The sequence below is a fragment of the Lycorma delicatula genome, chromosome 13 (genome assembly GCF_047948215.1).
Source record: "Lycorma delicatula isolate Av1 chromosome 13, ASM4794821v1, whole genome shotgun sequence".
In the NCBI taxonomy this organism is placed as follows: domain Eukaryota; kingdom Metazoa; phylum Arthropoda; class Insecta; order Hemiptera; family Fulgoridae; genus Lycorma; species Lycorma delicatula.
Window position 1 is genome coordinate 43552628 of NC_134467.1, and position 26328 is coordinate 43578955.

A 26328-nucleotide genomic window follows, 5' to 3' on the forward strand; every position below is an offset into this window, starting at 1 on the left:
GCCGTTCATTATTGGCAACTGGACACAGCTTTGTAAATTTTAAAATTATCCCGTACAAAACGAGGACAACGCATGCGTTTTCACCAAAGACAAATACTCAGTCAGCTACAGAGATGATACAATCATAGTCAAAATGTTTGAAAAAATCTTCTCCAGTTGCATGATTTTTTAGTGCGCATATTTACAATTTGGTATGAATAAAATACAGTTATGTTATACACAATTACACGGAAATTCGCGTCTCACTTCTTTTGCTGATGTACACGCACTAATGTTGACAGCACGAATACAGTTACGGAATGTAATGCGCAAGCGTTACTATTGCTAACCTCTAATGAACCCAATAAAGCAAACTGTCCGTACCTCGCGCCGGGTGTCTGCCTGAAACTGATTTCTCTGATGCGTAAAGGAAAGAAAAAAAAATAGTGCACCCCCGACTTTGTAATCAAATTTTTTTTTGCATTTTCCAGAAAAATCATTTCCTGCAATTTTAAAAGAGGTGGACGTGCGGTCTAGGACACCGGGTATATATAAATAAAAACAATAATAAATAAATAAAACGTTTAGAATAAAAAATAAATAAAAAGAACGCAGGATGCCGACAAGTTTGAGACGTGGGGCCAGCAATGGAGGTGCAGATTGAGACAAGACAGATGGTGTGCTGTAAGAATACCTAAGCGGGCCGGCATCCCAAGTTCTAAAGTAGAAGGGTTTTAGCGGGTATGACTACAAGGGAGAACCCCACACTAGCATGAGGTAAAAAATCAAATGGTGCTTATAAAAAGTTTCCCCTCCGACAAAAAGGAAGTAAATATTACATTGTTACCACATGTATGCCTAATTTAATATGGGCGGATGACAACGGTAGCAGCTCAGATGTCAGGTGGAGCACAGTATAAGTACGCGCTGGTACAAGCGTCACTCCCGCCGCGCAGTTCTCCACCATAACGGCGCTGCGGCCCCACCACTCTTAGGCTCCGATAAAAGATCGTGCACGAGAGTGAATTTTTAATTTATCGACGACCACCACCTGGAGAAGATCAAGAAGAAGAAGGTGGAAGAAAACAGAAGAAGTTCCCTGGTTGCCCAATGTGGGACCTCCCGGCGGATGCCAACATCCCCGCCGGAGCAGCAATCCTGGCCGGTCCACCGAGGAAGCCGCTGGACGCGGACGTCCGCCCTTCCCGCTCCGGCTCGCCGGTCTTCAATCGCCCTGGTCTACGTACTCAGCAGCAGGAGCCGGCCCAGCGTGGGATCGCTCGGGGAGAACTACCTCGTTTGCGCCAGCGAAAGACGACCGACGCCGACCCGACACTGTGAGACTCTGGGGGCCAGCACTGCCATGCTGTAGTGGGGAACTATCTGCTGCTCAGACCGGGGAAGCCCGGTCTGATTTCAATGGACTAGCCGCATCTCCTCGATTTCGCCGGATACTAGCATTCCGGACCCAACAGCTCTTCTCAGAGCTAATGCAAAAAACGACCCTTTTCAGGGCCACCACGAGGTTATAAATTACGAGCCGTCGAAATCATTCGCCGACAACAGCCCTTCTCAGGGTTACCATAAAGTTATAAATTACAACGAGCCGTCGAAGCCATTCGGCGACAACATACAGTATGCGAGTGGAAAAGTGCTAGTTATTTTTCGAATTGTCTGAGGTTTCAAATTCAGCGAATAGTACGGGACGAATAACAAAAAAGACCCCAGACCCATCTGCTTATAAATATAAATGTTATAAGATAAAAAACTGGAATTAAACTTCAAATAATTATATGGAATCATCATTATGAGTAACATAACAAAATCAAAAAAAAAAAAATTAAAAACGACTAACCTTGTAATGTTGTATTTGAATTTTCTAACAATCGTTGACATTCCGCTTTCCTTTCACTGATTATTAGATCTACTTCTGAAGAAGTGACATTTTCTGTCATCTGAAAAGAAAAAAAAATTAATATATATATAATATTATATGTAAACTGAAAAAAAAAAACACAAGAAAACCGAAAAAGATTATTTAAAATTTAAATTTTAATAATAATTTTGATTGTTAAAACAATCATCATTAATAAATTACTGAGGAAATTTATCTATAAAAAATAAGTTTTGTAGAATTGAAAAAGATTTTTCGTTATTGTATTTTGTTTCTTCTTGAAAAAATATTAACTCATTCTAATCTAAAATTTTATTTAAAAAAAAATAAAAAAAATAAATAAGAATCACAAATAAGTATTTAATCAAGAAGGAAAGTACACTATTATATAATATAAACGGGGAAGAGGGTTTTGTTTGATCGGGATAAACAAAAAATTACTCGATCAATTGCAACCAAATTTTTACCTATGTTTCTTGTCATAACTGGGAAGACTTATTGATATATTTCTCGAAAAATCTCGGAAATCTCTTATGTAAAAGAGAATATCCTGACTGATTCACTGACTCATAATCAACGTACAACCAAAACTATTATAGGTAGAGACTTGAAATTTTCAGGGTACCTTCGTATTTTTAAATAGGCGTGCACTAAGAAAGGATTTTAGGAAATTTTGATTTTAAGGGGTTAAAATCGATTTTTTTTAGTCTTCAGTCATTTGACTGGTTTGATGCAGCTCTCCAAGATTCCCTATCTAGTGATAGTCGTTTCATTTCAGTATACCCTCTACATCCGACTCTACTATATCCACATTCACCCTATCCATTTCCCTTTTTAAATTTTCTAGCCTACCAACCTTATTTAAGCTTCTAACATTTCACGGTCCGACTCGTAGAATGTTATTTTTTAGTTTTCTGGTGACCCCTTTCTTAGTAGTCCCCACCCGGAGATCCGAACGGGGGACTATTTTACCTCCGGAATATTTTACCAAGGAAGGCGCCTCCATTTTTGTTAAATGAAAATGCAGAGAGCTACATTTTCATGGAAAAATTTACCAGCTGTAGTTTTCCATCGCTTTCAGCTGCGCAGTACTCAGAGGACTGAGTGATGTTGATATGGCCGTTTAAGTCATTATGACTCACGCCCCTAACAACTACTGAAAGAGCTGCTGCCCTCTTTCAGGAATCATTCCTTAGTCTGGCTCTCAACAGATACCTCTCCGATATGGTTACACCTTCGGTCCAGCTACTCTGTATCCCTGAGCACTCAAGCCCCCTCACCGACGGCAAGGTCTCATGATTCATAGAGGGGGTTAAAATCGATAAAAAACTAAATTTCATGTTAACAGCGCTATCTGTTGGACGTAAAAGCAACATACGCTATACTAAATATTTTACGATTCCATTGCAATGTTTCCGATATGTGTATCCGCTATAGACTAAAAAACTAATGGACCGATTTACGCGCGGGGAAGAAGGGAGAAAGGGAAAAATCGGAAAAGGGAAATAGGGAAAAATCGAAAAAAGTAAAAGGAAAGTAGGTAAAAAGGAAAGAAGGGGAAAATGGAAGAACGGGAAAACGGGGAAAAGGAAATGGAAAGGGAAAATAGAAAAAAGGAAGGAGTAGAGGGAAATGGGGGAATAGAAAGAGGATTAAAAATAATTTAATAAAAATAAAAATAAAATAAAATAATGTTAAATTAAATTTAAAATAAATAAATAATTAAATTAAAATGGAATTAAAAAATTAGAATATGTAAAGCAAATAATTGAAGATGTCAGATACCAAAAACAATTGGTCGACATTAAAAGCGTAGCTAAAGCATAGGGAAATGAAGTAATTCATTACATCTGTCAAATAAGTAAAATTAATAAATCGTGTGCGCGCGCACAGCGACAGAATGAGTGTGTGAGTGCTCCAGAAGAATTTTACAGCTGTATTTCTCTGTTTAAAATAATGAAAAAAGTTCATAATAAATATGTGTCCGGAAAAGGCTTTGTTTTTAAATTAGGAATAACAAAGAATTTTACCATGATTTTTGCTTAGCGACAAAACGAACCTACAACGAAATTCATCGAAAACCGGAGAAGAAGGGCGAAAGGGAAATCGGAAAAAGGAAATAGGGAAAAAAATCGAAAAACGTAAAAGGGAAGAGGGTAAAAACGGAAGAAGGAGAAAAGGAAATAAAAAGGGAAAAGAGAAAAAGGGTGAGGAAGGGGAAATGGAAGTAAGGGAAAAAGAAGCGGGAGAAGGAAAGGGAAACGGGAGAAAACGGGAAGGGAGAGCGAAGCGAGCCATGACCCTCTGATCGTGACGGGAAGCGCAAGTAACCATAGAGCACGGGTGAAGCCGCGATGGTGAGGCTAGATTTGGGATTGTAATAAATTTTTTGTTTATCTTTATTGGACTTTTATATTGAACTATTTTAATTCATTCATAAAATGAATTTATGTATCAAATATTGTTCTATTTTCTTAACTTCCTTTTTTTTGTTTTCCTTTATTTAAGTTTAAGGGCAACAATTCATTGTTTGTCGTATATTCCTTCAGTATTTTTCACAAAAATTTTTGTTTACCATTTTATCACGATTTTATAAAAATCTAAATATAACATTGTCGATTAAATACTTTTTATTTATAGAAAAATAAGTTTGCTATTAAAAAAGCATTGCAAGTGAAGCTACATCTATATTGTGACGGGGAGATTTACCGGTTGAAGCAAAAACTTTAATTAATTGAATTAATGAACTGTGAACTGTAAGTCTCAATCACTGTGTGAGGTGGGTTTGAATTGAATGATTCAAATCAATCGAATGAATAATATTACAAAAATAATAGAATTAAATTTACGTTAAATAAAATAATATTTGATAAATTCTGTTTAATAACAGGTTTCCTGTGGGGACTGCGTATGAGGCTAGAGTGATGACGTGTGCGAGCACCTCGTGGGAGGCTAGACCAATCATCACCATCAACCGGTAACAAATGGGTTGCCCCCCTGGGGTGCTGTTCTGAGAGGTGCAATGGGGTGCTCTTATAATATTTCTGCAAACAATCATCCGATTTTCAAAATTCAAACATGGTATTTCTTTGATTGAAGGCTAACTTTTGCACGCATCGGGTACACTCTTGATCTAACAGACTACGGCTGTTCGGAATTGTATATACACGGTGTCCCATATAAAACGCAACCCAACCTTATATTGGTAGGTACTGAAATAATAAAAAAGCATGTGTAAATGTAAATGTAATTTTTATTATTACCATCCAATACCTTACATTAAGAGTAAATGTTGGAAGTGGCCGCCATCTTCTTCAATACAAGCTTCAATTCTTTTTACAACATTTCTTGCAACTTTTTTCAAGGTTTGTGGCCAGATATTTAATACAGTTGTTCAATATAGACTTTCAATCGTTGAAGTGTTCGTGGTTTGTTTTCTTTGAGGTAACCCCGTAGAAAGAAATCCGCCGCAGTCACATCTGGATATCTTGGTGGCCACAAGCCTCGATCGATGACACGATTACTGAATCATGTTGTAGCCGGCAGCGTCTGTCTTCCTCTTCCAAGAGTGCGATGAACTGAAATAAAATATCCTGATATCGTTCTTCATTAATGGTGTACTCGAAAAAATAGGACCGATTATTTTCTTCCGCGATATCGCGCACCACAGCTTCTGCCAGTGTAATTGATTTTAGTGATAAACGTGGGGATTTTCAGTACTCCAAATTCTACTGTTTTGGCTGTTTACCTAGCCATCCGAATGAAACCGTGCTTTATCTGTGAATAATAACGAATCCGTAACATTAATTCCCTCGCGCAGAAATCGACGGAACCGTTGACAATATTGTAGCCGTTTTTCTTTTTCGGGCTCAAGAAGTCGATGAACCGTTTGAATGCGATAAGTTCTAATTGTAATCGTTTGGTCGCCCGATTAACAGTTGATTTAGACAAATTAATTTCAGCAGATAAACGTCTGATCGATTTATTTCGAGGCGAGTAATCCGTCTTTGATTTCACCGACTGTATCTGTATTCAACACTGACGCAGATCTTTTGCGTTCCTTGTTATTAACAGAACCGGTCTCTCTAAATTTTGCAACTGACCTTAATACTGATGTTTTGTTAGGAGCTGGTTTATCCGGGTACTTATGGCGAAACAAATCTTGCACTACGACAGCTGATTTCGTACTGAAGTACGACTCGACAATGAAAACACGTTCATCTAGCGAAAACACCGTCTTGTCTCTAGCGATACATTGAACGTTATGATTGCATTGTTGTTACTATCGGTAGTGTTCTACTGCGTCGCCGCGATGTTCAGATGTTGGACGCGTCCATTTCAGTAACGAGTAGGGAAGTAAGCTTGACTTTTGAAATTTCATGGATGAGTGATTGATGGGTTGCGTTTTATATGGGACAACCTGTATATATATATATATATATATATATTTATAAAATAATTATAATGTATAACTATTTAAAATAATAAAATAATAGGCAATTTTACAGATAATGTCGAAGAGTTAGTCCAATCATATTGTAATAAATCCAGCTTAATCAGGCTGAAGTGTTGCCAATTCTAAACCTTCAATATCGCTCAGTGCTGCTGAAAAAGTGGGGAGGATAAGCCGTGGTGGAGATCGAAAGGATCCATATCTATTTTCTTATATATTTTATTATTATGTATTTTTATATCTAAAAAGTTCAACCAATTATCATTTTATTTTTCCACGGTAAATTTTATGCATTTATCAATTTTATTAAATTCATTTAATATTATATTTAGATTCGTTTTGAACATTTTCATTATATATAATTATAGTTTCATCAATATAACATTAATACAATAGTATATTATGTTGAGTCAGAATTTTATTGATACAAGTATCTTCTAAAAACTGCAAATATCTCTTTGAGAAATTAATAAAAAAAGAGTTTTTGCAATTCCGAGTTTAAAAAATTAATTGGAGTAACAATGAATTTATTTTGTTTTTTTAAATTTCTAGATAAAAAATGAAAATATCAACTTGATTTTTTGTGTTCATAATCTTCATATGAATATATAAAATCCAATCAGCAGATTTTTCAAAATTTACCTTGAAATTAGGAAAAAGAAGTAAAAATATTATGAAGAATGATTAAAAATTTTCTCCATTTCCGACTAAACTAAACGAAATATTCACTAAATTTGGGTTGAAAATAATCTTAAAATAAAAATCTGAAAACCATTTTCGGGTTTTTTTTTTAATTTCGAGTTTTTAAGGGATGCGAAATGTACGGCACGGTGGATCAACCAACACAGGCACTGTAACTAAATGTGCGATGCGACTGGCTGTATCTGCATCCATTTGACTAGAAAGCATAAAATTAAAAATTACGCAAAAACCCTGGAAAAATACATTTTTACCCGTTCTTCTTTTGGGTAACCAACTATAACTACTATTTTTATTATGGACGCCGACTATTTTAAAATCCGCATTCTTCAGATCACTCAAAGTTTTGGGGGCTGTACCGACCAAATTTTAGCTTTGAAACATTTACAATAACTGATATTATTTTTATAAATTTTTTTTTTTATTCAGTCATTTGACTGGTTTGATACAGCTCTCCAAGATTCCCTATCTAGTGCTAGTCGTTTCATTTCGGTATACCCCTTACATCCTACATCCCTAACAATTTGTTTTACATATTCCAAACGTGGCCTGCCTACAAAATTTTTTCCTTCAACCTGTCCTTCCAATATTAAAGCGACTGTTCCAGGATGCCTTAATATGTAGCCTATAACTCTATCTCTTCTTTTAACTATATTTTTCCAAATGCTTCTTTCTTCATTTATTTGCCGCAACACTTTTCACCCGTCCGATTTTTAACATTCTCCTATAGCATCGCATTTCAAAAGCTTCTAATCTTTTCTTCTCAGATACTCCGATCGTCCAAGTTTCACTTCTGTATAAAGCGACGCTCCAAACATATACTTTCAAAAATCTTTTCCTGACATTTAAATTAATTTTTGATGTAAACAAATCATATTTCTGACTGAAGGCTCGTTTCGCCTGTGCTATTCGGCATTTTATATCGCTCCTGCTTCATCCATCTTTAGTAATTCTACTTCCCAAATAACAAACTTCTTCTACCTCCATAATCTTTTCTCCTCCTATTTTCACATTCAGCGGTCCATCTTTGTTATTTCTACTATATTTCATTACTTTCGTTTTGTTCTTGTTAATTTCATGCGATAGTTCTTGCGTAGGACTTCATCTATGCCATTCATTGTTTCTCCTAAATCCTTTTTACTCTCAGCTAGAATTACTATATCATCAGCAAATCGTAGCATCCTTTTCACCTTGTACTTTACTTTTTATAAATTTAACGGACATTAATGTTTTTATCGTTATTATTATCATAAGCATGATTTAACAAGCACGAGGGATCTGGAGGGCAGAGTCCTCCAGATCCGCAAATAACCATATAGCGCAAGCGAAGCCGCAAAAGAATGCTAGTCCTACCTTACTGGAGAGTTTTATATGTGTATAACTTTATATGTGTTTAATTTATATGCGTGTCCAACTGTCTGTGTGTGTGTGTCCGTCATCCTTACCTTAGTACCGAAATGTACCGATCACTAACGGAAAATCCCGATTTGTTAGTATCAATTTCTATAGAGTTAAAATCTCTATTTTAACTTTCGTTATATCAAGTTTCAACATTAAAAAAAAAAAATATTTGTACACAAGAGATAATCAATTTTGGACACCTAATAATCCCATTCCGACCCGCCAGGGTATTCCACCCGGAGGGCTTAGATTAAACTAAAATTAAAATTATAATTAACTAAAATTTAAATTTATAATTAAATTTAAACTTAAAATAAATATATATATACAAAATTAAATTTGCTAGACTTTATCATTTTATAGTTTTTGAATTTGTCAGTAGATGGTATTGCATGTAACTTATGGAATATAATTTGTTTTACTACGGGTGAGAAAACATTTACGACTTTGAACATTACCGTAGAATTATTATACAGATAGTGAAAACATTATCCGATGGAAAAACACCGAATAAGTAATAAAGTACGCCTCACGTGCAAGCAAAAATAAGTTGAGTAATAAAGTAATAATATTTATTATCCAATTTAAATGATAAAGCAATCTATGGTGAAGTGAACTGGAATCATCTCTTCTAATAAAATCATTATTCATTGCATATTGATGGGATTTAGAATTTTGATACAAAATTTTGGACCGCTCTCTTGTCCTTAAAATTAAATTTTTGAAAAATTATGATAGATGTGCCTTTTAATTACGTCTGCAATAATTTAGAAAAGCAAAAACTTTGATTTTCTCTGTACAACACCAAATAATTTTATTTTATTAAATGGTGACACCATTTATTATTTAGTTTAATGAGTAATTTTTATTACCATTTTTAAATATAATTATGCCTAACTATACCATGTTGCGCAAGCGAAACCGCAAGGGAATGCTAAAATTTTAATCAAATTAAACTATCAGGAAATGTTGAATATTAGAAAATTAAATAAATATTAATTAATAATCTAAAACAAACACATTTTAATGATACTAATTATAACTAATTAGTTATAATTTAGTTTTCGAAGTAGTGTTTAAATATTAATTTCTACGACCGTAAAACCATCGGTTTCTGAAATATAATGAAAAAATATGGCCCCATTTATGACCCGGAAATTGGATTTTTGAAAAATTCGGAAATATTTGTCAATTTTTTTAAAAGGATTTTCATAAAGAAAAAGTTTCCACTGCTTTTATCCTTATTATAGCAAGTTTTCCAAAAATTTTTCCCTAGGACTGCCTTTTTTTGTTTATTTTTTATACTCCTTCCCCCTGAGCCGGAACCAAAGCAATTGGTTTGCGTGGCATTTCTCCCGCCACCACCCCATTCTGTCACCCTGAAGCAAAAAACTGAATGTGTGTGCCACAAACGGCTACTAAGTCTCGAATCAGTTAAACGAGTATTCCTAACTAGCTCCTGGAGCTAAACTAATTGCGTGAGCGAACTAAGCGTGGTGCCACACACTACTCGCTTCGCTTTGTATCCCACCGCTTACTTGTCATATATAACTAAAAAAAATGGGTAGGCGCACCCCGTCACACTCAGTAAATTAATTTACATCGTCAAGAGAGCAATTCGCTGCCACGCCTAGGTCGTTGAATCCCAGCAACTACCATATTAAAACGCTTCCCACGGCAGTACGGTAGGAGTCATTTTTCCCCGAAAAACTATCGATGCCGATCGAACAACGCACGGCATCAAGGAACACCTACACGGTTCGAAATGAGGCTCTCGCCACATTGACTCGCCGCTTATAAGTGACCAATTTTCCCCTTGACCCGTATGTTCAAGGGTGGCCTGAATTCTGCCCCCCCCCCCCCCCAAGAGCCGGGCAGTCGAACATCATGTGTTCGTTCGACTGGACCTTCCCGCGTGGTTGGAGAGCACCTGGGCATCCTTTGCCCGTAAACACAAAAGAGAGGCATATCATCTCCCTAAATCCTGTATAGATCTATACAAGAACCTTGCCTTAGACGTGGCGTGTCATTCTTGCTGTCATGCATCCATCGCGAGGCTGTAAAGTCTCCTACGCAGGCGGACCCGCGGTTAAGTATAACGCAGCCTAAGGGAGTTTAACTAACGGGCCTTCCTAGCCGCCAGCTGAACATCCGGTAAGGCAGGTCAGCCCGCCGGTTGGATCTTTTACTTTATGCCTGTCTTTAACCCTCAGCGAGGAAACTCTAGATCCAGCGATGCTGTAACCTTCATCCCCACCCAAGGGGACTTGAAATTTCAAGAAGACTCTTGTTTGAAAATTGAAGACTCAAATTTCTGTTCCGGTACCTAAATGTTTCGATGTGATTCTCACGTCAAAAGTCTATAAAACATGTAACGAATACTGTTGAACCAAATTATTGCGAATTGGATGTTATAAAAGAAAACAAAATTGAGGCTTCCGTTGACAATACTACGGATTTCTCGCAATCAGATGACGGAAACTGAATTGAATTTGTTATTTGTTTATTATCGTAGAAATTTAATGTAAGATATTAGTGAAATGTTACTGTTTCTGGAATATTTACAATTTCATAACACCTAAAAACTCAAATAAAATGTCTTAATTTATTTAAATTTAAAATATATATATAATAATTTAAAATACAATAGCGCGTGATTACAGAATATTAATGTAGCGTAGTTTCTGTTATATGCATCAGGATTTACAAGAGATGCTTGTGAATAGGCCGCCTAGACACACGTACGCGCAGTTTGTTTACTTGAACTCTATTGAATGAAACATACTTATAATCATAAAGGGAAGATTACAAAATGGAAAAATATTGTTAAGTGGTTTAAAAAAAGTATATAACAATTTTGTTCCTTAAATACAAAAAGTAATAATAATAAAATTAATCATAAAAAAAATTTGATTTACTTGCGTATTTAACTTTTGTGTTGGTTCTGTTTTACATTACTGTTTGTTTTCAGGTGTAAAGACTCACTTACAAATATACATTATAAATGTTATTCTAATAATAGTAACAGTAAAATAAACATACATACACACGCACACAAGTACGTACACAAACAGAATTCACAAAATCCTTGTTAAAATACCGACAATTAAATAAATAATAACACACAGCAATAAAATACACAGAAAACCGCGCACTAAATGCAGTTTACTTTACAATTATGAGATGAAAGAAAACAGTTTAACATAACGACACTGACTAAATAAAGTTTATTTAATGCTGCACTGAAATGCAGTGGCGGTTCATAGCTAAAATTAGTGGGAGTATTTCTCCAGTAAACTTTTTTCTGGGTATTTTCAAGGCCGTGGTTAAAGTTTTCTGTAAAATAAAACAACAGAAAAAGAAAATTAATTAAATAGAATAGCTGGAAGCAGGATAATAATCTAATTCTTCACTTTATCATATTCAAGAATTCGGTACACATATTCGATATAACCGAATAAATAATTAAATGTCAATACAGATGCCTCCTCTATGAATCATGAGACCTTGCCGTTGGTGAGGGGGCTTGAGTGCTCAGGGATACAGAGTAGCTGGACCAAAGGTGCAACCATATCGGAGAGGTATCTGTTGAGAGTCAGACTAAGGAATGATTCCTGAAAGAGGGCAGCAGCTCTTTCAGTAGTTATTAGGGGCGTGAGTCAGGACGACTTAAACGGCCGTATCAACATCACTCAGTCCTCTGAGTACTGCGCAGCTGAAAGCAATGGAAAACTACAGCTGTTTTTTTTTTCCAAGAAAATGTGGCTCTGCATTTTCAAAAGCAATAATGGAGGCGCCTTCCTTGGTAAAATATTCCGGAGGTAAAATAGTCCCCCGTTCGGATCTCCGGGTGGGGACTACTAAGGAAGGGGTCACCAGAAAAGTAAAAAATAACATTCTACGAATCGGAGCGTGGAATGTTAGAAGCTTAAAAAAGGTTGGTAGGCTAGAGAATTTAAAAAGGGAAATGGATAGGGTAAACGTGGATATAGTAGGAATTAGTGAGGTTCGGTGGGAAGAGGAAGGCGACTTTTGGTCGGGTGACTTTAGAGTAATTAACTCAGCGTCAAATAATGGGCAAGCAGGAGTAGGTTTCGTGATGAACAAGAAAATAGGGAGGAGAGTGGAGTATTTCAAGACGCATAGCGATAGAGTCATTGTAATAAGGATAAATTCAAAACCTAAACCGACAACGATTGTTGACGTCTATATGCCTACAAGCGCCCATGATGATGATGAGGTAGAATGTGTATACGAAGAGATTGATGAAGCAATTAAACACGTAAAAGGAGATGAAAATTTAATAATAGTTGGAGATTGGAATGCAAGCATTGGAAAAGGCAAGGAAGGAAATATAGTGGGTGAATACGGGCTGGGCAAAAGGAATGAAAGAGGGGACCGACTTATAGAATTTTGCACGAAGTATAATTTAGTAATTGCCAACACCCAATTTAAAAATCATAATAGAAGAATATACACTTGGAAAAAGCCAGGCGATACTGCAAGGTATCAGATAGATTATATCATGGTTAAGCAAAGATTTAGAAATCAACTCGTGGACTGCAAAACTTACCCTGGAGCAGACATTGATAGCGACCATAATTTGGTGATAATGAAATGTAGATTGGGGTTTAAAAACCTGAAGAAAAGGTGTCAGATGAATCGGTGGAATTTAGAGAAGCTTGAGGAAGAGGAGGTAAAGAAGATTTTTGAGGAGGACATCGCAAGAGGTCTGGCTAAAAAAGATAAGGTAGAAAATGTAGAAGAAGAATGGGAGAATGTTAAAAAGGAAATTCTTAAATCAGCAGAAGCAAACTTAGGCGGAATAAAGAGAACTGGTAGAAAACCTTGGGTTTCAGATGATATATTGCAGCTGATGGATGAACGTAGAAAATATAAGAATGCTAGTGATGAAGAAAGTAAAAGGAACTATCGGCAATTAAGAAATGCTATAAAAAGAAAGTGCAAACTGGCGAAAGAAGAGTGGATTAAAGAAAAGTGTTCAGAAGTGGAAAGAGAAATGAACATTGGTAAAGTAGACGGAGCATACAGGAAAGTTAAGGAAAATTTTGGGGTACATAAATTAAAATCTAATAATGTGTTAAACAAAGATGGTACACCTATATATAATACGAAAGGTAAAGTCGATAGATGGGTGGAATATATTGAAAAGTTATACGGAGGAAATGAATTAGAAAATGGTTTTATAGAGGAAGAAGAGGAAGTTGAGGAGGATGAAATGGGAGAAACAATACTGAGATCTGAATTTAAGAGAGCATTAAAAGATTTAAATGGCAGAAAGGCTCCTGGAATAGACGGAATACCTGTAGAATTACTGCGCAGTGCAGGGGAGGAGGCGATTGATAGATTATACAAACTGGTGTGTAATATTTATGAAAAAGGGGAATTTCCGTCAGACTTCAAAAAAAGTGTTATAGTAATGATACCAAAGAAATCAGGGGCAGATAAATGTGAAGAATACAGAACAATTAGTTTAACTAGTCATGCATCAAAAATCTTAACTAGAATTCTATACAGAAGAATTGAGAGGAGAGTGGAGGAAGTGTTAGGAGAAGACCAATTTGGTTTCAGGAAAAGTATAGGGACAAGGGAAGCAATTTTAGGCCTCAGATTAATAGTAGAAGGAAGATTAAAGAAAAACAAACCAACATACTTGGCGTTTATAGACCTAGAAAAGGCATTCGATAACGTAGACTGGAATAAAATGTTCAGCATTTTAAAAAAATTAGGGTTCAAATACAGAGATAGAAGAACAATTGCTAACATGTACAGGAACCAAACAGCAACAGTAGCAATTGAAGAACATAAGAAAGAAGCCATAATAAGAAAGGGAGTCCGACAAGGATGTTCCCCATCACCGTTACTTTTGAATCTTTACATGGAACTAACAGTTAATGATGTTAAAGAACAATTTAGATTCGGAGTAACAGTACAAGGTGAGAAGATAAAGATGCTACGATTTGCTGATGATGTAGTAATTCTAGCCGAGAATAAAAAGGATTTGGAAGAAACAATGAACGGCATAGATGAAGTCCTACGCAAGAACTATCGCATGAAAATAAACAAGAACAAAACAAAAGTAATGAAATGTAGTAGAAATAACAAAGATGGACCACTGAATGTGAAAATAGGAGGAGAAAAGATTATGGAGGTAGAAGAATTTTGTTATTTGGGAAGTAGAATTACTAAAGATGGACGAAGCAGGAGCGATATAAAATGCCGAATAGCACAAGCTAAACGAGCCTTCAGTAAGAAATATAAGTTGTTTACATCAAAAATTAATTTAAATGTCAGGAAAAGATTTTTGAAAGTGTATGTTTGGAGTGTCGCTGTATATGGAAGTGAAACTTGGACAATCGGAGTATCTGAGAAGAAAAGGTTAGAAGCTTTTGAAATGTGGTGCTATAGGAGAATGTTAAAAATCAGATGGGTGGATAAAGTGACAAATGAGGAGGTATTTCGGCAAATAGATGAAGAAAGAAGCATTTGGAAAAATATAGTTAAAAGAAGAGACAGACTTATAGGCCACATACTAAGGCATCCTGGAATAGTCGCTCTAATTTTGGAAGGACAGGTAGAAGGGAAAAATTGTGTAGGCAGGCCACGTTTGGAATATGTAAAACAAATTGTTAGGGATGTAGGATGTAGAGGGTATACTGAAATGAAACGACTAGCACTAGATAGGGAATCTTGGCGAGCTGCATCAAACCAGTCAAATGACTGAAGACAAAAAAAAAACAGATAATATTTTTTAGTATTATTAGAAAATAACATAACAAAATGTCCGCTCAAAAATACTATAATCCAACGGTACTTAATTTAAATTTCTGTAGATACAGAAACAAATACATAATTACTTTTTACTAATTACATTCTCATTCGCACTTCCACCATGTTTCTTGACAGATTTGACGATCAAAGAGCCCTTGCTTTCCGCCATCTTCTGGTCGTTTCAGAAAAAACAACTAAATTACTTTCATATTCCTTCCACCAACTAAACTAGAAAAGGAAACTAACAAAGATCGTCTACACACACGAGGAGTAAAAATAAAACTACCTATCACCAGCACGCTAGGGTCGGCGCTGCGGGAGCGACAGTGCTCTATCTCCCTCTCAGCCTCACGTGTAGCTTTCTATGTGGGCATGCACACAACATCCAAAAACACTAAACCGCTGAAACTGTGAAGTGGACAGTTCTATTCGAAGATTTCTGTATCTTTTTCATAAACTGGTGTTTGGCTAGTGACATTAAGCTAAGTTTGGTTAGTGACAGCTTAAGGATTATACAGAGTGTCCCATATAAAACGCAACGCATCAATCACTCATCCATGAAATTTCAAAAGTCAAGTTTACTCCCCTACTCGTTACTGAAATGGACTCGTCCAACAACTGAACATCGCGGCCACGCAGTAGAACACTACCGACAGTAACAACAATGCAATCATAACGTTCAGTGTATTGCTAGAGACAAGATGGTGTTTTCGCTAGATGAACGTGTTTTCATTGTTGAGTCGTGCTTCAGTACGAAATCAGCGGTTGCAGTGCTAGATTTGTTTCGCCATAAGTACCCAGATAAACCAGCTCCTAACAAAACATCAGTATTAAGGTCAGTCGCAAAATTTAGAGAGACCGGTTCTGTTAATAACAAGGAACACAAAAGATCTGCGTCTTTGTTGAATACAGATACAGTCGCTGAAATCAAAGACCGATTACTCATCTCGACAAATAATTCGATCGGACGTTTGTCTGCTGAAATTAATTTGTCTAAATCGACTGTTCATCGGGCGACCAAACGATTACAATCACGACCTTATCGCATTCAAACGGTTCATCGACTTCTTGAGCCCGACAAAGAAAAACGGCTACAATATTGTCAACGGTTTCGTCGATTTCTAGGCGAGGGAATTAACGTTATGGATTCGTTATTTTTCACAGATGAAGCGCGGTTTCATTTGGACGGCTACGTAAACAGCCGAAAGAGTAGAATTTGGAGCGCTGAAAATCCCCACGTTTATTACGAAAAACAATTACACCCGCAGAAATCGGGCGTGTGGTGCGTGATATCGCGGAAGAAAATAATCGGTCTTATTTTTTTCGAGTGTACTAATAAAGTACACCATTAGTGCAGAACGATATCAAGATATTTTATTTCAGTTCAGCACACTCTTGGAAGAGGAAGACAGACGCTGCTGGCTACGACATGGCGGTGCGACATCGCACTATGCAGGTCAACTTCTGATTTCATCGAGGAATTCTTCTGTAATCTTGTTATCGATCGAGGCTTGTGGCCACCAAGATCTCCAGATTTCATTGTGGCGGATTTTTTTCTACGGGGTTACCTCAAAGAAAAACCCTACAGCAACAAACCACGAACACTTGAACGATTGAAAGTCGATATTGAACAAGCTGTATTAAATATCCACAGCCACAAACCTTGAAAAAAGTTGCTAGAAACGCTGTAAAAAGAATTGAAGCTTGAATTCAAGAAGATGGCGGCCACTTCCAACATTTACTCTAAATGTAAGGTAATGGGTGGTAATAATAAAAATTACATTTACATTTACACATGCCTTTTTATTATTTCAATACCTACCAATATAAGGTTGGGTTGCGTTTTATATGGGACACACTCTGTATATCTCTATATGTGTGTATGTGCGTGTGCGTACGAGCATTATAACTGCTAATAAGTGTTAAAAAATTAATAGAAAATTTATAAAATTAAACAATTTATTACTTACATCATTGTTAATTTAATCTCATAGCAACATACGTTATATCTTATTAAAATCATTCTGCTTAAGACAACCGTAATAGTAAGGACAAACTAGAAATAAGAAATACTAATACACGACGATAAACCAATTAATTATATAAACTATATACATCTATTTTCAATTTTACTATACAACTTCGCTCCTTCTTCTACTACGTAGATTGCGACACCAACGGGTGTTGCATTCTACGCAGTATTCAGCAGCGCCCCACAACTAAATTCAATTTTACTATACAACTTCGCTCCTTCTTCTACTACGTAGATTGCGACACCAACGGGTGTTGCATTCTACGCAGTATTCAGCAGCGCCCCACAACTAAAATACGTAGTGGATGCATTGATCTTGAAAACCATAATTATAATCTTACAAAAATCATTATAGGATGTATATAATGTTTATAAGATTTATAGGATGTATATAAAAATATATAGGATGTCCCATATCATCCTATATATTGTACAAGTATAAAGAAAAAAGGACTCATTATTTTAAATGTTATCGATAATATTTAGTGGGAATAGGGGGGTGCTGCATTCCACAGTGCCTATATTTCAGTCGCCACTGCTCAAATGAAAACTTTGTTCCTTTATTTTTTATAAACAATTTTCTCATAGAAAAGTACTATTAGACGTAATGAAGATTTTAATATCAGATTGAAATACTAATGTATGTCAATTATTTTTATGTTAACTCTGATTGAACTTCTTGGTTCAAGATATAAATATCTACATTGCTTACATAAGGGCGTATTGCTTCCTCCAAAGACTAGGGCCTCCAGAAGGAGTGATCCTGTTAGGCCGACAGACTATAGCACCGAAAGGACTTAAGGGGACGGACTGAAAGGGAATCACGCCTGGAATACGAATCTTATATCTACCGATATAAGATTATAGCGAAAAAAAATCGCTATAACTTTCTTATTAAATAAAATATCCAATTCGTTTAAAGTTTCTACTATTCTTTGGATAAGGGCCTAAAACTTATCTAAGTAAAATTTTTGTTATCACCAACCATTGGCCCAGGGGTAAAAAAATGGGGTTTGGAAGACAAAAAGTATCATACGTTCCTTAATAGGCACAGTATCGAATCGGTTTTAAGTGGTCGTTAGTCCTCTAAACATTACCTAAAACTTTTGTTTGCAACAATTTTTGATATGATAAACCTTTACGTCAAGGGATGATCAAAATTTTGCTGAAATTTTAAGAAGATGGGGGCTTGTCGTGTGCTAAAAAAGTGAAACTTTTTTCACATGCAACCGCTTGTCGTATTGGGTAAAATTGAAGTTTTACTTTATTTTAAATTGGAAATCTTTTTTACCCTCTATTTAGCACCGGTGAAATTTACCTCCGCCTTCCGGTGTACCGAAAAGGATTTTTTTTAATTTTGTTATTAAACTAATTTTTTTTAGATATATAATGATAGTAGATGTTAATTTTAAAACGGAACCAAAGCAAAATACTTTTTAGTAAAATTATTACAATAATTTTGGATGAAGACGTTGGCAACACTACCTTAATTGATGTTGCTATATAATCAGCTGATATAATTTCCTATCTATTTTTTGTGAACAGTTAGTTATTTATGGTTAGTTAGTTATGGTTCTTTATTAAAAAAAAAAAAATGGTTTTGAAAGGATTTTTACTGTGGTAAATTATTTAATAACAAAATTTTTTGTTTTGTGCTAAGCACTGAAATATAGAAATACTGGAATGGGAACTGCCTATGTCCAACGTGAGCGGAAAACGAACGTGAGACAGATAGATTTAGAGGTGTAGTTGTCATTATCGCACAGTGCAGCGCATGCGCATTGTACCTAACGTACCGTCCCTTCAGAAAGTTATTCCATAAGCTTAATTGTAGTTAATATTAAGTGATAAAATCTCATAATTCTATTTAATTAATAGAAAAATTTCAATGCTTATTAATATTAAATAAATGTTGAGTTAATCATGTATCATATAAATGTTTTTATAAAAACTTTCTACAATAACTTGTGATTTGTGATGAGAGAGATTGTCACAAACTTTTTGAACGGACTGTAGACAAAGAGAGGTATACCTCTAAATCAGCTATCTTTGTTGGCACGGATTTCTAACGCTAGCGCCCATTCCAGTATTTCTATTTATTTTCCTGGTAAGAATGTACCAAATAAATCTTCAATTAATCATTTGATACAGAAATATAGAGGAACTAGTTATATTTTCAATCAAAGACATAGCTGTAAATGTTCAATATTTAATGACAAAACATTGGAAGATGTTAGGATAAGCTTTTTAAACTCATTTCGAAAACTTGCGTAACAAAAACGAATATATCTCTGTTTAGTTTCTTTATATCCGGTTACTGAACTTAATTGCCTTTAATAACTTTAACTGCCTTTAATAAAGACAGTTACTTTTAAACGGATTTATACTAGATCTCAGATACCGGTATTCTTTAGTGATTGGGTTTCAATTAACAATACGTGTCAGGAATAGTCGAACTGATACTGTACAAGACTACACTTCATTTACACTCATACATATCATCCTCATTCACCCTATGAAGTAATACCTTACGGTAGTTCCAGAGGCTAAACAGAAAAAAGAAGAGATGTTAGATATTGGTGTTCTTTACTGGTTATTTTTTTTTTGTATCTCTACTCCCCTGGGCCGGACCGACTTGATGGTATTACGCCACCCAGGGGAGTGTCCGTTACAGGTCAGGCGTACCGGTGGCTCTTTTGAGATTTTTTTTTCTCTATTATGTCCTCTATGGAACCACATCATACCTACAAGTCGTGATGTGACCCCCGGATCTTTTATAATACACTCTTGTCCCTACAGCACACCTCAAGGAGTCCTCAGCGGATCATTGAAACCAGTACACCTAAGCATGCTGGCTCTCACCGCTGAGGCTGTCCACCCGACCTAACATACTAGAAACCCATACTTCTTTCATCTTCATTCTTCTGTTTTAATACTGTCTTTATATAATCAGCGACCTTCCTCCAGTTCTCCTTACTGCTGAGCATGAACTCCATGGTCTCCTTCGGCGTTTTTTCATGAATACCCGCGTCGTGACTTAGCCTTATCCATTCATTACACACAAAAACGTATGCTCAGAATCATCGTCCTATTCGCAGTACATGCACGTGGGTTCATTCCTTCTTCCCACCTTATGGAGATAGCCATTGAAACACCCGTGTCCCGTGAGGAACTGGGTGATCCATTAGTCAGTCTCTCCATGCCACCTATCAATCCATCCTGTGAATTATGGAATTAAAGTTCTTGTCCATCCAGCCACTCCAGCCTCCGCCCATCTCTCCTGCCAGATTCTATTTATGTTTTACCTGACTTCATTTTCTGCTCTCCCTAAAAACCTGTCGGTTCTATATCTGGCGATAAGGTCAATCGGTAACATTCCCGAGAGCACACAGAGGGCCTCGTAAGAAACAGTTCTACAGGCAGATACTACTCCCAGTAGTATCCTCCTGTGTGCTCTCTTCAAGTAGTATCCCCCTGTGTGCTCTGTTTCTGCTAATAGTGAGAGCACAACTCCATCCCGGAACGACATACATCATTGTTGACACTACGGTTGTCGCTAAAACTCTTCTTTTTGATGCCCGAGGAGCGCTCTGCTTTGACAAAATTATATTTAGGCATTTAGTCAGTTTCTCAGCACTCTGACAGACACTTAGTACCTGCACAGTAAATCTGCAGTTTTTCTGTAAGGTGACTCCAAGATATTTTAATACTGTTACTTCTCTTCTCTTAGGTTTACTTCTCTCTTTAGTGGTTGGGTTTCAATTAACTACACGTGTCAGGAATGGTTGACCTGAGACTGTTCAAGTCTACACTTCATTTACATTCACATATATCATCCTCATTCATCCTGTGAAGTAATATCTTACGGTGGTTCCAGAGGCTAAACAAAAGGGAGACAAAATTTACTTAAAGCCATAACGAATTCATGTATTACATGAATTATACCCGATTGATTATTCTGCTAGACTCCAATACTGTCAATAGTTTAATCAGTTTCTTCGAGAAAGATTATTAAAATAATGAATAATGTATTTTTTACCCGTGGAATTTCATTTGAGTGGTTACATTAGTAGTCGGAATGATCGCTACAAAATCTCCCTCCAAAAATCCTCAGATCATATATTCACGACCTCTACACCTACAGAAAATTGGTGTGTGATGTACAATTTCCAGGCGAAAAATAGTTGGCCTCATATTTTTTGAAAACACTCTTAATAAATACAAATCTTTTCCAAGAAATTGTAACGCAATTTACTGCAAATTTAGAATTAAATGAGAGAGAGTGAGAGAGAGAGATGTTCATGGTTTCAACAAAATGTAACTCAAGAGCAACAATGGACCTTTTGAGAAATATTTTTAGCGTAATATTGATTGGCTTATAGCCAGCTAGGGTACCTGTTCTTTCTCCTGTAGATTTTTTCTCTAGGAATATCTAAAAGGTTGTTTGAATAGACAACCTTATGTATGTATTTACTTATTATATGTATATAATCAATTGAAGAACTGAAAGTTAACATAATTCAAAAGAAATAGGAAACTTCGAAACGTTGCATGGAATATGAAAAAGAGGGTTAAAAGAGCTACATCGATGAAAATGGTGAATCACTTTCAAAAACTGTTATAAAAAATTTGATCTCGATAATATTTACGAAAAATAATTTTAATATTTACAACTAAAAGGATTAAATATAACAAATTATTTTTCTTTAAATTCGGTTGCCTTTTTAAACAAACACCCGATAATAATAGAAATCGATCTTTTATAAACAATGACATTTAATTTAGTAAATCACATAATAATTTTCTGAAAAGTCGATTATTGATTTAAACAATTACAATCGATATAGACAACGACATTAGATTTAGTAAAGAATTTCTAGGTTATTCACCACTAGATCAACTCGTCATCGCAAAAAAGTTGATTTCGAAGTCGAAAGGTTTGAAGTTCAAACCTTAGTAACTTTTATACGGATTTGAATACTAGATCGTGGTTATCGGTGTTCTTTGGTGGTTGGGTTTCAATTAACTACACATCTCAGGAATGGTCGACTTCTCTCTTCTTTCTTTTTACCCTCCAGGAATTACTATTCAGGTATTACTTCAGAAGATGAAATGTATGAGTGTAAATGAAGTGTAGTTTTGTACAGTCTCAGTTCGACCATTCCTGAGATGTGTAGTTAATTGAAACCCAACCACCAAAGAACACCGGTATCCACGATCTAGCATTCAAATTCGTATAAAATAACTGTCTTTAGCAGGACTTGAATGCTGGAACTCTCGATTTCAAAATTAGCTGATTTGGGAAGATGCATTCACCACTAGGCCGACCCGGTTGGTTAAGGAATGATCGACCTGAGACTGTATAAGTCTATACTTCATTTACATTCATACATATCATCTTTATTCATCCTCTGAAATAATACCTTAAGGTGATTTCCGAGGCTAAACAGAAAAAAGGAAAAGGTTATTTATTTGTACGTTTTTTTTTATTATGAGATTGATGAGGGGAAACCCTCACCATTCCGAGGAAACAAATGTTCCGGGAATTATAAGTAAGCTAAAATTACAATTTCGTTATAATTTGTTCAGTAGATTTTCAGGGTATCAGGTACAAATGAAAAGGTGTTTTTCTTTTTATATAACATTGAAATGAGTTTAATTAAATTGTTACATAAATTATTTATTCTACTTTATTTAATAAAATAAAATACTTAATTGGATTCAGCAAAAATTATTACTTAGATTACTAGAGTAGTGGAAATTTATTTATTAATTTAAGGAAACCCAGCGAATCCTTTGATAATAGATAAGGTCAACCCATTTGTTACCTCATAATGAGCTTTCTTACTTTAACCAACTGAAAGAGATCAATGGATTTGTTTAGTAACCACAAACCATTTTAACTTAAAATGTATTTACTTCATCTAAAAACGTTCTAATAATTTTGTTTTTCACTGTTCTTGCAATCAAATTTGATTTTTTTTTTTTGGAAGGATTTTTAATTTATTGGTAATCTTTTTAAGTAATTATTATTTTAGTAGTAATTAGTTACTTTTTTTTTTTTTAGTAACTGCTTTTATTAGGATTTGAAATCCTGTTTTGACACCGATGCTTTTCTTATTTTTAGGCTACGTAAGAAATAAAACCAGTTACCTGACCACCTGCTTCAGAGAATAACAGTAGCCATGGAAGTGATTCCTTCACTCATGTTCAAGTATAGAATGTATTAGATTAACAGTCTGACTTCTGCAGGGCTGTAAATGGCGCTCATACTTTGTTACATTAATACGTTACAAAAAACTTTCATGTGAAAAAAAAGACAAAAAAAAAACATACATTTGTAATTTTAAAACGAATTTTTTTATTGTCTTTTTTTTGTCTTCAGTTATTTGACTGGTTTGATGCAGCTCTCCAAGATTGCCTATCTAGTGCTAGTCGTTTCATTTCAGTATACCTACATCCCTAACAATTTGTTTTACATATTCCAAACGTGGCCTGCCTACACAATTTTTCCCTTCTACCTGTCCATCCAATATTAAAGCGACTATTCCAGGATGCCTTAGTATGTGGCCTATAAGTCTGTCTCTTCTTTTAACTATATTTTTCGAAATGTTTCTTTCTTCATCTATTTGCCGCAATACCTCTTCATTTGTCACTTTATCCACCCGTCTGATTTTTAACATTCTCCTATAGCACCGCATTTCAAAAGCTTCTAATCTTTTCTTCTCAGATACTCCGATCGTTCAAGTTTCACTTCCATATAAAGCGACGTTCCAAACATATACTTTCAAAAATCTTTTCCTGACATTTAAATTAGTTTTTGATGTAAATAAATTATATTTCTTACTGAAGGCTCGTTTAGCTTGTGCTATTCGGCATTTTATATCGCTCCTGCTTCGTCCATCTTTAGTAATTCTATTTCCCAAATAACAAAATTCTTCTACCTCCATAATCTTTTCTCCTCCTATTTTCACATTCAGTGGTCCATCTTTGTTATTTCTACTACATTTCATTACTTTTGTTTTCTTCTTGTTTATTTTCATGCGATAGTTCTTGCGTAGGACTTCATCTATGCCGTTCATTGTTTCCTCTAAATCCTTTTTATTCTCGGCTAGAATGACTATATCATCGGCAAATCGTAGCATATTTATCTTTTCACCTTGTACTGTTACTCCGAATCTAAATTGTTCTTTAACATCGTTAACTGCTAGTTCCATGTAAAGATTAAAAAGTAACGGAGATAGGGAACATCCTTGTCGGACTCCCTTTCTTATTACGGCTTCTTTCTTATGTTCTTCAATTATTACTGTTGCTGTTTGGTTCCTGTACATGTTAGCAATTGTTCTTCTATCTCTGTATTTGAACCCTAATTTTTTTAAAATGCTGAACATTTTATTCCAGTCTACGTTATCGAATGCCTTTTCTATGTCTATAAACGCCAAGTATGTCGGTTTGTTTTTTTTTAATATTCCTTCTACTATTAATCTGAGGCCTAAAATTGCTTCCGTTGTCCCTATACTTTTCCTGAAACCAAATTGGTCTTCTCCTAACACTTTTTCCACTCTCCTCTCAATTCTTCTGTATAGAATTCTAGTTAAGATTTTTGATGCGTGACTAGTTACACCGAATAACGGAAGTATAATTTAAAATCATGGACTTTTTTTTTGGACACCAACTATTTTGATAAAATTTGGTTGATTGTTTATAAACCTATAAAATAGAGGCAGATGATATAATAATTCAAAATTAAATAGTTATTTCATTTTAAATATTAAATAACGATGGCATGGTTTTGACATATTCACACACAAACACACACACACACACACACACACACACACACACACACACACACGCGCACGCACACACACACACGCACACACACACACACACGCACACACACACACGCACGCACACACACACACGCACACGCACACACACACACACACACACACACACACACACACACACACACACACACACACACACACACACACACACACACACACACACACACATGTTGAAAATAACTTGCATAAATATTTCATTTATTGAGTAACAAGTTTATTTTTTGACCGCTTGTTTTTAAATAAAGGAAACACTGTATATATATATATATATAATTTACTGACTTATTTCAAAATAAATAGTGTTACAAAAATAAATCATTAAAATTAAAGATCAGAATTTGTTAAGTTATACTAACTATTAATCATTTTTTTATTAAAAGCTTTTAAAATATCCGTTAACGATACTACAGTTTCATTTTATATTAATGATGTGTTTATTTCTACTTTTAAGTTTTGTTTTGGTTTTTAAAATAACATTTTATTAATCATTTTGTCAACGGTAATGACAGGAAGTTAAAATTATCTTCTTATTTCTTCTATTTATAATACAATAAATATTATACATAAAATGGTTTATTTAGTTCAAACTTTAATTTATAAATAACTGGATCATTTAATAAGGTAGTTTTTAATTTTTAAATATTATTTTATCTAACCGGCTGATCAATATATAAAATTTTTAATCAAATATTTTAATATAAATTGTTATATTATATAATTACTGATTACTAAAATATAACTATAGACAAATGTACAAAAAATTACATCGGGCAGACCGGATGTAAATCAATAATATTTTTTAAAAAGTATCCAATCCTTAAATTTTTGTGAATGTTTTGTGTTTTGTGTTTTAATTTTTTTTTTTTTCAATTAAATATCCACATTTCCCGGAAATGGTTACAGTTTTTCAAATACTAATATAATTTTACGAATTAAAAATACAAAAAAATATCCTTCCCAATTAAATTTCTGATATAGTTCATCATTTTTATCTTTGTAATAATTAATTTAACCTACCTTTGAAAATCAGCAATAAAATAAAAAAATCCTTTAGGTAGCCCGGAAGTCGGAAATAGATTTCGCCGGTTCTAAGTCGGGGATAAAAAAGATTTCCACCTTAAAGTTAAGAAAAACTTCAAATTTACTCAATACGACAAAGGTTGCATATGAAAAAAGTTTCACATGTTTAGTATTCGACAAGCCACATCTTTTTACAATTCCAGTAATA

The 26328-nt window shown here is 35.0% G+C and overlaps 1 protein-coding gene across 3 annotated transcripts in view; it reads right to left on the reverse strand.

Annotated features, from left to right (window-relative positions):
• Nucleotides 1-26328, reverse strand: part of LOC142333791 (calcitonin gene-related peptide type 1 receptor-like) — a 980405-nt gene that overhangs the window by 487981 nt on the left and 466096 nt on the right. For all 3 annotated transcript variants that reach the window (XM_075381308.1, XM_075381307.1, XM_075381306.1), the window contains exon 2: nt 1835-1934. In XM_075381308.1, coding sequence (XP_075237423.1) covers nt 1835-1934 — 100 coding nt within the window. The remainder of the gene's footprint in view (nt 1-1834; nt 1935-26328) is intronic.